The sequence below is a fragment of the Notothenia rossii genome (genome assembly GCF_949606895.1).
Source record: "Notothenia rossii genome assembly, chromosome: 7".
NCBI lineage: Eukaryota > Metazoa > Chordata > Actinopteri > Perciformes > Nototheniidae > Notothenia > Notothenia rossii.
The window spans coordinates 60323684-60339329 of NC_136905.1; the positions used below are offsets into that span (position 1 = coordinate 60323684).

Sequence of the window (15646 nt, forward strand, 5' to 3'; positions counted from 1 at the left end):
GTTGAACGTCAACGTCTTTTCCAGCAAGATTTTTCTAGCTGAAGCTGCCATTTTTTTCTCCTCGTCAATCTCATCGTCCATGCGGTCAAGGTCACTCTGAAAAACGGTAAGTTTAATGCAGACAAAGTCATGTTTTACACATTTAAATTGTCAGATAACAAATGTTCTGCCTGTATGGGTCAAATGTACGTCTTAAGGGTTAACTTTAGTTCACTAACTGAACCGGACCAGCTAGTTAAGTCATGCTAACTTTAACATGTTCGATGCATTTAACTGATTTTGTGAAATGTGTTAGCCATATGTTTAAACCACTGGTGTGCTAAAGGTAATGTGGCATTTCATTTAGCATTTTGCTAGAGGACACTACCGGACTGTGAGAGTAAATGCTAGGTGAGTAACTTGTGCAAGTAATTTGCACGCGGGGCTCTCGTGGTGTAATACCGTTACTGAAAGTAGTCTTAAGTTAACGTATGTCATACTGTGTACTGGTTAAGCTGCTTATTTGCACATTAGCACGGATACATTTAAGCGTACATGTGTTTGCAACTGTGCTGCGCGCTCGCAGTTCTGTTACGACGTTTGGGTGTTTTACTGCCGTCTCCGTTAACGTATTTAGTGAGACACAGGCGATGAGAGAGGGTGCACGTCGTTCTCATGAACGCACAGTGGTGAGTCCGGCGCTTATTAAACAACACTGCTCTGCTGCTATTCCTAAAAGGAATTCCTAAAAGGAATAGCAGCAGATATAATAATAGCAGCTTCCTAAAAGGAATAGCAGCAGAGCATGTAAAAAATGTAACTCCGCCAGCCCGTAATCGCGCCCCCGTAATGCTGCCAGTCCGACGTGTTCCCATTCCGACAGTCCTGTGCGCGTATGCTAATTAGCCATGTGCGCCAAACAGAAGAAGGGCCCTATCTTCTGCCCGGCGCAATTTACTTTAGTTATACCATATATATATATATGATATATATATATATATATAATAGTTTTACCGTGAGTAAGTGTTTAAAAGAATGAATGAATGCGGGTGATGCTTGGTGCGCGTGTGTGTGCGCCCATCTGTCTAAACACACGCAAATTAAACACGTAAGTGTATGAGAAGGAGATCGAGTCAGTCGACCTGCGATAAGCAGCTGATTCTGAACGAACTCGTCTTCGAGATGGACGTGTTCTAACGCATTTTTAATCGATGAAATGTTAACACAACAGTATATATCTGACCATTTAATTTTCGAAATTAAATGGTCCCCCCCCACCCCCCCCAACAACTCCGCCAGCCGGTAATCGCGCCCCCCCCCCCCCCCAACAAATCCACCACACATTGCTACCTGGTCTGTGGGAAACACTGCTTAATATTAATGCATTTTTAATTTGCTTTTCATGATTCTTTCCCTGATTGGTGGTGGTTACATCAGCCCTGGACACAACTCATCAAACTACCCAAAGGTAAGTTAAACTGCAGAATTAGAGTGCTAAAGACAGTGATTTTTTTCTGGCTTTAATGTGACAGCGTGTACAGGACAGTGTTTTGTTAATGTACTCATAGTTTTGCAAAATGTAGTATTAATGCTCACAAATTAGTAACCCATTGCAGCTTAAATCTGAAAAAACTATTTAAGAAATCCTATCTAGGCCTGAATGTGAACTGACTGTAATGAAAACTGAGCCTCAGAGATAAAAAAATAATAATAATTTTGAAGATATCCACATTGGATTTGATGAATTCAGACCGTTGAAGTCTTGCTTTAGCTTAAGATAAAGTTTTTAACAGTTGATTTATATTTAAATTTATTTGGGAAAGTGAGCACTTTACAACCTGTACTGACAGAAAAAACAATCAAATGGCCACAAATTGCTTCCAATGGGCATGTGTGTATTTCCCTTAAGACAGACTTGATAACTGTAAACCTATCCCTTAAGGCACTGTTCGTCAATCTTTAAAAAAAAACTATTCAGCATCGTGAATACAGAGATGTTATTGCCAAATAACCATTGAAATATGTTCTGTAATATTTAAACAATACCTGCATGTTATGGCATTTATTCTCAATTATATTAAGGTGAATGGTAGGCTATTACAAACTACATTTACACTGTTGCTGTCTTTGATGCCTCAGTCAGATAGGAATGCAGTTTCCTATTTATCATACCATTTACAACAATCACCTTTTATGCAGTCAGTGTGAATAAATATTAATTTGCAGCATTTCAATGACTATTTACGGGCACTATGGCCGTTGCATGAAGTTTGCAAAGGCTGCTACACATTTCGAGTTTATTGTGATTTATAAAATGAAACTGGGGCTACTCCAGGGGCTTCATTTAAAAAAAGGGCTTATGATTCAAGTCAAAAGGTGGAATACGGATGAAACACCAAAGTTCTTGTGCATCAATATATTTCAGATTTATATAACACGTGGACACTCTACGCTGGTTTGACTTCATAAATTACAATCAACTCTAAATGTGTCGCAACCTTTGCAGTTTCATGTAAGGCCCATAAATTGTCAGTGAAACACCCCAAATTAGTATTTGTTTACACTGACTGCAAGGTCAGGATTTGCCATGATCACTCAAGGTGATCGTGGCAAATGCTGTCAGAACACACTGTGAACGTATAGCCACTTTCAAAACGGTTCGTGCTTTAGAACAAAAGTACACGTTGAAGACGCATATAAAACGAACATGAAGCCATAAAAATGAACACAATATGTGAAAAATATGAAACTGCACACCTATATGCCTGACTGAGGCATCGAAAACTGCATCATTGTAAACGTAATTTGTAATGTGCTGTTCATGTTAATATTAATGAGAATAAATTCCATAACATGCAGGTATGGTTTCAATATTTCAGAACATATTTCAATTGTTCTTTTGCAATAAGATATGTTTGTATTCATGATCGCTGAGTCCTGTTTTTTGGTCATTCCCTGTGAAATGTATTGGGTTTTTATTTATTCATAAGAATGGATTCATCCGTTTTTGCAAAGTAACTTATGTTTGACACATGACGTGATATTTGTATACATTTTACACAAAAACGTAGTTTCTCGCGTTTTCGTCACCATTTGTAATTTCTGTGCGTACGCCTGGATCAGTGTCCGTGGAGAACTGCACATTCTCCCGTCAAGTTTGTTTTTTATAAATCCAAAAGTGCTTAGAGTGGCGTGCGCCATCTTCTATAAATGAGGCCCCTGGTGTGAGAAACTGCCTTAAGGTTTATTCTGAGAGGGCTGGCTACATTAACAGACTGTTGTGTTTAAACAATTGGCTCCACCACCACTATCTCCTTAAAAATTCAACCTACAAAGGAACTCCCAATAAAGCCAGTTTCTTTGTTTTTTTTTCAGTTTTCCGCTTCATGTGGAGATGCAAGGACTGTGGGATTGTGTTAAGAAGAAGATCTGAGCTGCTCAAGCATTACAAACTGAATCATAGGCACTATGGACGGGGCCATTCATATCCATGTACCTATTTAAATTGTACATGTAGATTCAAGACTTGGAATGCCCTACTAAGTCATTTATCAAGGAATCACCCTGCCCAACAAACTATCAACAAAGCTGCATCAACGTTCACATGCCATATTTGTGTTCATAATCAACTCTGCACTGAGAGGGAATTTTTTCAACACATCTTTAATCATCTTAAAAATAAGGAGACTGTTACATGCGTGTTCCAAGACTGCGAATATAAAACCAATATATATGAGAACTTCAAAAGCCATAAATACAGGAAACATTCTGGGACGGGGAATATCTTTAAGCCTGGTATTAATTCTGTTACAGAATCCTTTGCCAGTCTTGCCAGTGATATTTCAGATGGGGAACGTATAGAGAGCAATGACAATTTAGATTCTGCTTTTGTCGATGGGGTTTCTGAGAACTTGGAGAAGGATATCGAGCTTAAACTTGCGTCAGTCCTTCTTAAGTTAGAAAACATCTTTCTTGTGTCAAATGCTGCGGTAGATGAACTTCTGCAGGAGTTTAACTATTTGATTGGTTCTCTTTCTCTGCCAATCACTCAAAAGACTATTAACCAAGTATTACAAGATAATGGTTGCCAGTTTGACCAGTCAGTGGTTAAAAAACTAGCCAGTGCACTCTGTGATAGAAACCCTGTTAAAAAAGCAATTGGAGATAAAGGCCCACTTTCCAGTGCTTGGAGGCGAAAGGCTTACTATAAGAGACACTTTAATGTAGTGGAACCAGTGGAATATATACTAGACCAAAAGAATGGAAAGTCATTCCAATATATTTCAATTTTAAAGTCTTTGGTACAAATTCTTGACTGCCAGACAATCTTAGATCAGGCTGTTAATTTGAATACTTTAGATAAAGAATCACAGGGAACTTGTGCACAGATATACAGATCTTTCTTTGATGGTGCCTTGTTCAAAGAAAATGGACTTTTGTCTAAACAGGAAAGCCTTTCCTTGATATTATATATTGACGATTTTGAAATATGTAATCCCCTTGGTACATCCAGAAGGAAGCATAAAATCTGTGGTTTGTATTGGATTCTGGGCAATTTACCACCGGGCTGTAACTCTGCTTTGTCCTCCATCTATTTGGCAGCTTTAATTAAAAGTACTGATCTGAAGTGCTATGGCTATGATAAAGTGTTAGAACCTTTTCTTAACGATCTTGTCATTTTGGAACAGAAAGGGATATTTGTGTCAAAGTTGGGCAGAACAATAAAAGGCACAGTTCAGTGTGTGGTTGCTGACAACCTTGGGGCACACGGTATTGCTGGATTTGTTGAGAATTTCTCAGGGTCATATGTATGCAGATTTTGCACTGCAGAAAAAGCAGACATCCAGACTCAAGAAGTTAGAAGCGGCGTCTTTCCTTTGAGAACCAAAGACATTCATGCCGATCATTTAAGAACAATTGAGGAAAATGGGTTGCCCAATTATTATGGTGTGAAATCAGAGTGTATTTTATCAAAGCACCTCTCCTATTTTGACGTTACCTCTGGGTTTCCTCCCGATATCGTGCATGATCTTTTCGAAGGTATTGTTCCTTTTGAACTTGCACTTTGCCTGAGTGTATTCATTAAAAAAAAGTATACCACATTATCTACATTAAATGATGCAATATCATCTTTCAACTTTAAGTGGGCTGACAAAACTAATCGACCTCATCCTGTGCCTCTCAGTTTTGGGTCCAGAAAAACTGTTGGGGGAAATGCGCATGAGAACTGGAGTCTAATCAGATTTTTGCCTTTGTTGATTGGGCGGAGAGTTCCCTGTGAGGAACCAGCTTGGCAGATCTTAACAGACCTGAAGGACATTGTGGATCTAGTAGTCAGTCCCATTCAATCCCAGGACTCCATTGCATATCTTGATTTTAAGATCTCTGAGCACCGAATTAGATTCCAAGAGGTTTTCCCAGACTGTCCCCTTAAACCAAAACACCATTTCTTAGAACATTACCCATACTTGATCCATCAATTTGGTCCACTAGTTTCCCTATGGACGATGCGTTTTGAAGCAAAGCATAGCTTTTTTAAAAGAGTTGCCAGGAATATCAGGTGCTTCAAAAACGTGCTACTTTCCCTTTCAGAGAGACATCAGTATCAGATTGCCCATCATTTGCATGCATGTAGCTTTACCAGACCTCTATTGGAAGTGACAAATGTTTCCACTGTACACATCGATGTTCTTAACAAGGACATTTCAAATGCTCTGAGACGGAAGTCTTCAGATATGGACACAGTGGGCTTGGCCAAAAGCGTGACATATGATGGACTAAACTACAAGTGTGGAATGATCTTGATCCAAGGCTCACTGGGAGGACTGCCAGAGTTTAGTGAAATCATCCAAATGGTGATACTGCAGGACAAGTTGATCTTCATTGTGAAGAAGCTCATTGGATGGTATATTGAACACTATAGAGCTTTTGATCTCAAACCATCCCCAGTCGAGGAAGTGGAACTTATTGAGCCACAAGAACTACATGATACATACCCACTGGCGGACTACAAAATTGGAGGGATGCGTCTTGTCACATTGAAAAGATATATCCATGTTTAAAGGGTGAGCTCTCTCCATGTAATGTTGTTTTATTTTGTTCTCAATACAAGCCAAAGGTGGTCCACTTACAGAAGGTAAATTACAGGACATGAATTATGAGAACCTTTTAACTGCATGTGGGTGTTTTTTGTTTTTTTATTGATTGCCCTTAAGGGATAGTTAAGTATTTTTTAAAGTGATTTGCCTCACCTTATTGTGCTTTTGCTCTCTTTTCAGACTGCCATGGCTCATTCCACGACTGCCAGACTTAAAGTGATTTTGGGGGACAACAACATTGAAAAACTGACACTTCCCAATGGCATACCAGAGTCACTAGATGACCTTATCGGCACGATAAGGAGTACATTCGGATTAAAGTGCAGCTTGAAACTGCAGTACATGGACCAAGATTTTGGCAATGACTTTTTCAATCTGAACTCTACTGCTGAACTTCAGAATTTGGGGACAATCAAGGTGATCCAGCAAACAACCTTGATCAGTGCCACTGCATCCTCTGCTTCTGTTTCACCCGAGTCGGATGACTGTGTCTCACTGGCATCAAACGATACTATACTGCTTTCATCCCCCGAGTCTCTGTCATCTCGAACCAAGCAGTGGCCAGAAGAATTTCCAATTCCTCAATTTTCCTACGACACAGAGTTGCAGTTAGTGAAAGGTAATTCTGAGTGCCAGGTTGGAAACAAGTTGTTGACCTTGAGCTCCAGAATGAAATCAGATATCTTGAATAGAGTAGTTGAAGAAATTTACCAATATAAGGCCTACCCGGAGGATGCACATTTCTGCACAGTTGCAGAGGCCTTAATCAAAAAGCACCCTTGTTTAAAAGAGCCTGGCTCATTCAATGGCTGCTATGGCTGGAAACAGCGACTGAAGTACAAAATGGGGAACTACCGGACTCAACTCAAAGTGCAGGGGTGTCCAGAGCTGTCAGTAAATTCCCTGAAATCGAAATCAACGTCAGATGCTTTCCCTGCTAAAAAGGTGAAGAGGCCAAAACGATCCGAAGCCAACTTCTATCCATCCTTCCCTACTGGAGAAACTGAGGACAGCATGGAAAAAGAGAGAATAGAACTTCTGACGGATGTCAAGATGAGGAACAATGAAAGGGTAATCACGAACAAAATGGCTTGCACGTTTGCCTACAGGCGACAAGAGGTGGTCAACCAAGAACCCAGCATTGAAGACTTTAAAGACAGGTGGCCTGCCCTGTTCCATCAGAAAGAGGTATGGTAACAATGGAACTGAAATGACACAAATTGAACAGTTTATTGACAGAATTTACATATTCAAGTAAACTTTTCGTTGCATTGACATTTTGCCTGTTGTGTATGCAGGCTTCAGTGTTTATGTTGTTAAAACTGAGATTGTATGTGAGGTAATTTGCATGTCCTTTTTATTTATTCATTGTCATCTGTTTTAGATCAATGCAGAGTTCCTGAGGCTCATGGCTGTTCCTCTTGAGGATAAGTTCTTTGCCCAGTTAGACATCCAATCAAGTCAGCTAATCAGAGTCATCCGTGCCAAAGGTGGAGCAACACGCCGAAAGACTGCTGACATCATGGACATTTTGGACCAGGTACATCTAGAGCATCAAAAGTAACAAGTTTCCTTGGTTGCTTAGAGGGTGTCACAGTACCCCTATCTATTAAAGATGCATCATCCGGGTTAGCTTAGCTCCAGCGCCGGTAGCTAAGGGGATCAATAGCGTGCCTCCGCTGGCAGCAAGAAGATGAACTAAACGACTCACTAAACGCTTCTGTTTATTTACCAAGTTATGTTATGCTCGTTATTTCTGGCACGTGTTATTTTATAACCAAATGCATACTGGTAGGAAACCGCATGGGATGTAAACAAGACGTCAGTGACTATAAGGAGCAGAAGAGAGGTTGCTGTGAAGATCCAGAACTGTATAGATTTGAACCAGAATAAGCAGAGGAGCACCTAGATGTTTTGGAAGGGGAGCTGGTGAGGAGAGAGGCTGAGGCTGATGTACTGAGTGGATACGTGGGAAAGTTTCAATAACTGCCGGTTAAGTGACAGATTATTGATAAACAGATTGTTTTAACACAATCTGTTGTACTGTCCTCTCGCCTGATATATCAAACCTTCCAATTGATGGCAGCTCCCGGTGTACTCAAAGGCACTGGTTTGCTGTCGGCAGGTGGACAAGCCCCACATCGACACCGCTAATGACTCTCTCCTCGTCCCCAGGCTGTTAACCAGCCTCTCCTCTCCCGCTCTCCTTCCAAAACATGTAGTTTCTCCTCTGTGGTTCAAATCCATACAGTTCTGTATCTACGCAGCAATCTCTCTTCTGCTCCATATAGTCACCAACATCTTGTTTACAAACTGAAAAGCCCATCTGCGTGAGTTTGTGTATGCCCGCTGTGCTCTTTCCTACCGGTATGTATGTATGTATGTATGTATGTATGTATGTATGTATGTATGTATGTATGTATGTATGTATGTATGTATGTATGTATGTATGTATGTATGTATGTATGTATGTATGTATGTATGTATGTATGTATGTATGTATGTATGTATGTATGTATGTATGTATGTATGTATGTATGTATGTATGTATGTATGTATGTATGTATGTATGTATGTATGTATGTATGTATGTATGTATGTATGTATGTATGTATGTATGTATGTATGTATGTATGTATGTATGTATGTATGTATGTATGTATGTATGTATGTATGTATGTATGTATGTATGTATGTATGTATGTATGTATGTATGTATGTATGTATGTATGTATGTATGTATGTATGTATGTATGTATGTATGTATGTATGTATGTATGTATGTATGTATGTATGTATGTATGTATGTATGTATGTATGTATGTATGTATGTATGTAGTTCTAAAATGACACAACGTGCCAAAAATCACGAGCGCAACATAATGTGGTAAATAAACGAGCTTGGTGATTGGTTTAGTTTTATCTTCTTGCTGTAAGTGGAGGCAGGCTACATGTTCCCCATAGCTACCAGTGCTAGAGCCAAGATAACCCGGATGAGCGACCTATGCCCCTAACTTCATTAAAAATGCACGCACAGTTAAAGGGAAGGTTTCTGTTGCCTTGCAAAGTGCTAAAAATTAAAAATATTCCTTTAAGTTTTAGGAGTAGGGACACCTGTCTTCAGAGATTTTGAAGATTAAATTAATCAAGATTTTATTGTCCTAGACTGAGGACATTCATCTTCGAAGGGAGTGTGTCCTGAAAGCCCTCATCTTCTTCCTTGGCGAGGATGCAGATGACCTGATCAAGGAATATCGTGTAAGTTTCCACAGCAATTTGCATGTCTGCTCATCTCATATTAATCCTGTAAAACATACAGACATTTTTGTCAACTATAATTACTGAAACCTGGTTGGATTGACTACATGTTGTATTTATAATATATGTAGTGATTCTTGCGTAGAGCTACTGGTGAAAAGGTTAGTCTAGAGTCCTGCAAAACATCAAGACACACTTTGACCCTTTCACGATACCAGGCTTTGCCAATAATGAGATGTGTGGCTGAGCCTTTAAAAGGCTCCAATCCATATAGCACTATTCAGTGAAATGAAGTCGATGTGATTTTGCAGTTGTCTTTTTAATGTGAGGCGTGAATAAAAGTACAAAGTGATGACAGTGATGTTTTGTGTCATGTACTTTAGGACTCTGGACCAGAGGACGTTCAAAGGGACCTGGAGCATCTCACTGTGGCAGTGTTTGTCATTCGAAGGGACGGGGAAGGACCGCAGGAGCCACCTGAAGACATGGGCATCGTCATCGAGGGCGTGAAGGTGTTGCATGGACTGACTTCAGTTGCCTCAGCTTGTGCCCTGCTTCTAGGTTTGCTATATGCACTTAACCTAGCTTATCCCAAACCCCTTCGTTTTACTTTCGAAGTGCTCCAGAAAATCATCATGGAGCTTGATCAACACAAGATGTCCCCCAAAGTCCAAAATCTGTATGGCAGTCTTCAAAGCTCGCAGTAATGACACGCATCACAATTGATTCCCTTTCTGGACCCAAAAATGGCCTAGGGAGGAACAATGTTAAGACTTGAAACTGAAGCCTCTTTGGGTGTTTTTGCCTTTGTGTGGTTAAAGAGACAATCGAGAGACAAATATTCTTCAAACCACAAGATATACTTGATTTTGTTGCAGGTTTTTGGAGGTGCAGGAGTTTTTCTCCAAACATGTTTCCTTCATTTTCTGGGGAAATGTTGAGCTTAGAGCTCAAATACCTTACTGAGGTGTTAATGTGTTATCAAGTGTTATCAATTGTGCACACTGTTGTGTGTCCGATTTTAAATCGTAAATTTAGTGCCTTTCATCTATACTTTTATTTTATTTTTTTTGAAGTAAAAAAAACGACCTGTAAGTCATATTGTGAAACTAACTTACAGGATTTTCTTTTTTCAAAAACTGGCGGCTGCCAGAAGTACGCTACAAACGCTTTTGTACGGTTGCCGAAACTGAAGAAAGGCCTTTTATTTATTTTATTTTTATATTTTTTTTTTGTTACTACTGTGTCTACGAGCTTATGCTGGTAAAAACTGGTTCTATATGGGAAAGATTTTGCTTGCCCAAACTGTTATGCACTTTTTATGCATTAGTCTTGTGATTGTTAAAATGCATATTTGTTCAAATGTAATTGTCCTTTAAGCTATCCTGGATGAGCAACCTTTGTTGACCGCTACATCAAAAATGCATGCAGTTACAGGAATGGTTAGGCAATTCAAAATGTCTAAAATCTACATTTGTTGTCTAAACTGTAATGCATGTTGTGCATATGTGTTTAAAGAAAAAAGTAAACTGTATGCATTTAATGTGTTGGAAGATGTCGGCATATTGCGTTTTATACTTTCATATAATAAAGTATTCACAAACAGTGAAAATGTGATATTTTTTTGAAAGCCAACTTAAATTTTTAATTGTAAAAAAAATATTTTATTATGTTGAGCAAACTTACATTTCACATTAAGGTTACTATAAAAATATTCTTAACCTCAAGGCAGAATATTGGGTTCTAAGGAAGCAGTATTTTACTTTAGGATATAGCAGAAAATTTAGTTGGAAAACAAGGACATTTTAATTTGTTGTGCATTCATTTTAAGTTTGATTGATGCAAATTGTTTATTTGAAAACTAACATATTAGTAATTCGATCTGACTTAAAATAATTGGGTCAGTCTAACTTGCTATTTTTATTTGAATAAACTTAATTAATTTATGTGTTACCAATTGAAGTAATTCAATTAAGTTGATCCAACTATTTTCTTTTTACAGTGTAATCAGCTCATCACAGGCGTTCTCTTTAACCTGTTACATTTCACCTCATTCTCCAGCAGCCAATCAACGTGCTGCAGCCAAACTATAAAATGGTTCTCCTCTCTCCTGCAGTCAGCTGTGATTTCAGGTGTTCATGCACCTTATCATATGGCATGTGTCAATAAATGTTCAAACAAAATGAAGTCTCTCCTGATTGAAACATGTGTTGAAATAAACAACTGCAGTTAAAAATAAAAAGTGAAATGCCTAATATTTTTGTTGTGGAATCAATTAATGTCTTTCTTTAAAGGCAAAAACATGAAAAAGCTAAGAAAAAAAAACTATTGAATACAATATATTTGGAGCAACTTAATTTATAAATGGTTGTCAACTTAAAAATGTGTTCACAAAGATGGTAATTAAGTACATACAACTTAAAATTCCTTTTAAGTCATGCGGTAAAACAAGTTGGAACAACTTAATTTTTGGAGTAATCAACTTCAAAACTTGTGTTTATGCTACCAATTATTAAGTAAGTGATGATTAAAAACACCTGATTGTAGAGGAAAAGCCTTCTCCCCTAACTCAAATAACTTTGTTGCTTTAAGACAATTTAATTAGAAGTTGTCTTCACTCAATAAACATCGATGCAAACTGTTGCGTTGATTTTCTTTGTTGAGCCAAGGCATTTGTTTTTAGAGTGTATGCTAACTTCATTATGTTAACAATGCTAACCTTAGCATGCAAAAAAAATAACCTTTAGTTTAGCATGTTAACATACTAACATTATCTACTAAGCAACAGACAGTATGCTACGGCTGAGGGCTGGTAGGAATGTGATTCGTTTTGTAGACATGTGATCAAAAAACCAAAGTATTAGATTAACGTGTGTTTTGACCTGATGGTGGTAATAGAGAAAAGGCTAAGGGAATAATTATTACAATTACAAATGATCCCAAGGAATTCTGTAGCATAGCCAATTTCATGACAAAAAGCTGTCGACAAATTGAACTTAGAACTACAAATAGGAATTTGGTGCAATAAAGGAAACTGGAAAATCAGTGGGTTTTAAGATTATTTATCTGGAGACCATGAATATCTCCACAAAGTTCAAAGGCCAGCCAACATCAGTTGATGAGATTAGTCTGAACTAAGCAACCAACAGACCTTAGTTGCCCTTCATAAAGTTGTGCAACTGGCATGTGTATGATGAGTTAGGCAATGGTTCCTTCATCTTTGAGTAAATTAATAACCCACACACTCTCCATTTATGTATGAGGTCAACCACAGAAATGTATGTCAATGCTATGTTTAGTGTATTTCTTAGATTCATTGACTGTGCCATTCACAGCAATGGACATTTTTGGATTCATAACTCAAGGGGCCTATGAAACTGAAATAGAGGGTTTCGTTTAGCAAATTATGATCATGACAAAACATTTGTGATTGGGAGCAAGCGATACCTAAGGTCAGATCAATAACAAGAGATTTTTGTCACACTCATTGTGAATGTAAAACATTGAATGTCATTTGGGGCACATGTAGAGATACAAAGGAAGGTGAAGGAAACAGAAGACCTACTAATGCATAAAAGTCTGCTCTCAAAGTTAAAGGACAAGCTAGGATGAAACTGGAGTCATGCAAATTTAAAATAAAGCCTTTCTGCTGTCAAGGAGAACAGAGTGAAGATAGAGGCATTTCTAACAAAAACGGACAGAGGAGTCAAACCAGGACTTCAAACCTCTCATTTTACTCTGGGCAAGAAAGTAGAAAATGGTATTTTCAACAATGATATATCCTTTCAAACCATCCCTGAAAGTAGTCTTAATGATATTAACTACAATTGAAGAGAAAACCGTCTTTCAGTACATTCAAGATATTGTGAAGGCAGAGTTCTTTTGCGCAGATATGTGTTTTTTGGTATGATAACAATCGTAAAAAGTGTGAATATAAGACTGTGCTTGGCACCAACTGAAGCAGGTGGGAAGTAACAGACTTCCAAAAGTGAAACTTAGTGGCTAAAATATTGTGGGCGACATAAATGTTTTCCCAAGCCTTGTTCCTGTTGTGAGAAAACCTGCAAGGAACAAAGTAACACAATTACAGTGTGCTAACTCTGCCAGTAAGTTGGTTATGGTGGAGTCTGTTCTTACTGTGGGTGGATGTTACTGAAGTAAAGAAAGGAGTCCAACGGAGGCATTTCAGGCAGGGGGGTATTGTGGATGAGATTTTAGCCTTTGTAGACCATTAACATGCACAAAAACCTATATAACACACTAAGGGTAGGGGAAAGCCCCAAAAAGCATAATAGGGGCCAGGGACTTGTATTAGAGTAAATTCCCGCCAAAAAAAGGGAACCAAATAACATGTCACAATGATATCAAACATGAATCCACAAATACGCCATAGCTGATTTTTAAGAGAGTTCTTGGAAAGCCTCTCACCTCTGTCGCAGTAGTAAGGCTGCAATGCTCTTCACAGAGTGAAATCACATCAGTAGGGCGGCCAGCAGGTACACCATTTGGAGTGGCTGTTAACGATAAGTGACCTTGAAAAGTTCAGCAGGAGCCAACTTTTTTCAGCTGATTTGCTGACCGTGCACACAAGTTCGCTTTTGCTGAGCTCAGTAGAAAGAAAGAGTGTCTTGTATTGAAAAGCATTGTTTTCTGCCTCATAGAAAATCAGTAATAGGCTAGTCAATGAAGCAAACACTTTGATAGGACCCAGTAAAAGTTGTACAATAACTACCAACCATAAATGGTAACATAGGCGGGCCACTGGGGACAGGGGACATGTCCCAACCACTTTTGGAAATGCCCAATTTTATCCCCACCACTTTCCATCAGGATAAAATGTTGAAAATGTTCTGAAAATAGAGTACACAAAGAATTGTACACTTTGAGAATAAACCGACTTTGAGGTTTATTTGCACAATCTTAAGGACTGTTCACACTTTTTGGGTGTATTTCTGGTAACTAAAGTTGTGCAATTTGGCCTGTGACACGTTTCATATCAGTTATAACTGAATAGAGAATAGTAAAGCAATTGCTGCTCTGGCTTTGCATCAGTTTAGCAAAGTTACTGCACTAGTTGTCAAAAAACCTTTTTAAGCATATGTATGTATAGTATGTATGTATTGTTTGCAAGGGGTGCTAAAAGTGTGTTTTTAAATCTGAAAAAAGTGTTGTTGTCCCCCCACTTTTTCTAATAAAGTGATGCCCATGAATAGGCACAAACTATTTAAAGGAATTGTTTGTTTGTTCTCTTTCTGCTTAAAGATTGGATGAGAAGATTTGAATCTGTCTGTCAGATATGAAGAGTACGACAAGCGCCAACCCAGTTTTTAAAAGCAAAGCCAATGCGGAAGTGGCTAAAACCTATTCATTCATTCAAAAAAGCCTGTAAAGCACAACTCTCCTGATTGCAAAAAAAAGTCAGATTGTATAGAAATCAAAAGAAAATGTCCCTACCTTTTACTTCAATTATCACCTAAGTACAAATGTTCTAATACGTTTATGATATGAAAATAGATTGTGATGGAAACTTCTGAAGCAATGGAGACAGGACTCAGAGACACGAGGAGAGCAGGAACTTTGATGGCAAACACTGATGGTTTATTTGGAGCTTCGGCCGGAGAATTCACAAGACATGTCGTGTGCCAAGAGTTGACACAGTAGATGCCAAACCAATTCTGAAGATCTCTACCCCAGACCCATGTATTTAGCTGGTTCTGAGAGAATAATTAACATGCAGCATAACAAGATAAAACAGGCAATGCACTATAACACCTCTATCAGCTGACGCCAACAAGGCTGCAGGTGCCTGAGCTCAATGAGGTCATTACAATCTGATAAACTGGGTCAAAGTAATGGGCCTAGGAAAATATTTCCCCAACATAGATAATAAAGCTTGGCGTGCTTTGGGGTGTGGCTTTCAAACGACAGGTTGCTACCACAGTGATTACTGGTTTGGGTGTTGCCCTTGTTTTCCTTTTTAGGGCTTTAACCCTTTGACAAAGTATTATATCTTCATAAAAAATTACACGTACAATTTGTTGTTGAATGTTAGGCTTTGCGAGATTTCTTTGTATCGTGTCACTCTGGTTCCAAAAAACAAAGATGGTGAAGGTCAAAAGCTAGGCTGGCAATACATTGATGTTCACAAGCAGCACCTTGTAAGGTTAGCATAAATAGTGAAAACTTAGGCTCACTAACTATAATGTAACATCTTTCATTGGTTAATGTTATGTGCCATGGTGTTGTGTGTGTGATGTGTTTTCTTTCTGTTTCATTCTTCTGTTCTCTTTGATTATTTTTCCCTGGGTTTA

At 38.5% G+C, this 15646-nt stretch overlaps 1 protein-coding gene across 3 annotated transcripts; it reads left to right on the forward strand.

The window, feature by feature from the left end:
- The first annotated feature begins 48 nt into the window (after positions 1–48).
- On the forward strand, positions 49–10947 carry LOC307047236 (uncharacterized protein). Of its 3 annotated transcripts, none has more exons than XM_079694086.1 (5): positions 49–106; positions 6258–7265; positions 7462–7617; positions 9243–9335; positions 9719–10947. In XM_079694086.1, the coding sequence occupies exons 2-5, from the start codon at positions 6264–6266 to the stop codon at positions 10040–10042; spliced, it is 1575 nt and encodes a 524-aa protein (XP_079550212.1). In that variant the 5' UTR covers positions 49–106; positions 6258–6263; the 3' UTR covers positions 10043–10947. The 3 variants fall into 3 exon arrangements, with proteins under 3 accessions (XP_079550212.1, XP_079550210.1, XP_079550211.1); XM_079694084.1 differs by lacking the exon at positions 49–106 and adding an exon at positions 1315–1447; XM_079694085.1 differs by lacking the exon at positions 49–106 and adding an exon at positions 1470–6044.
- Positions 10948–15646: the final 4699 nt, after the last annotated feature.

Bases quoted from the DNA above. Each gene is read 5' to 3' on its own strand.
- LOC307047236 (XM_079694084.1), top strand. From the start codon at position 1,382: ATGATTCTTTCCCTGATTGGTGGTGGTTACATCAGCCCTGGACACAAC. The intron at 1,448-6,257 runs GTAAGTTAAACT...CTCTCTTTTCAG, and splicing joins ACTCATCAAACTACCCAAAG to ACTGCCATGGCTCATTCCAC. The intron at 9,336-9,718 runs GTAAGTTTCCAC...CATGTACTTTAG, and splicing joins ACCTGATCAAGGAATATCGT to GACTCTGGACCAGAGGACGT.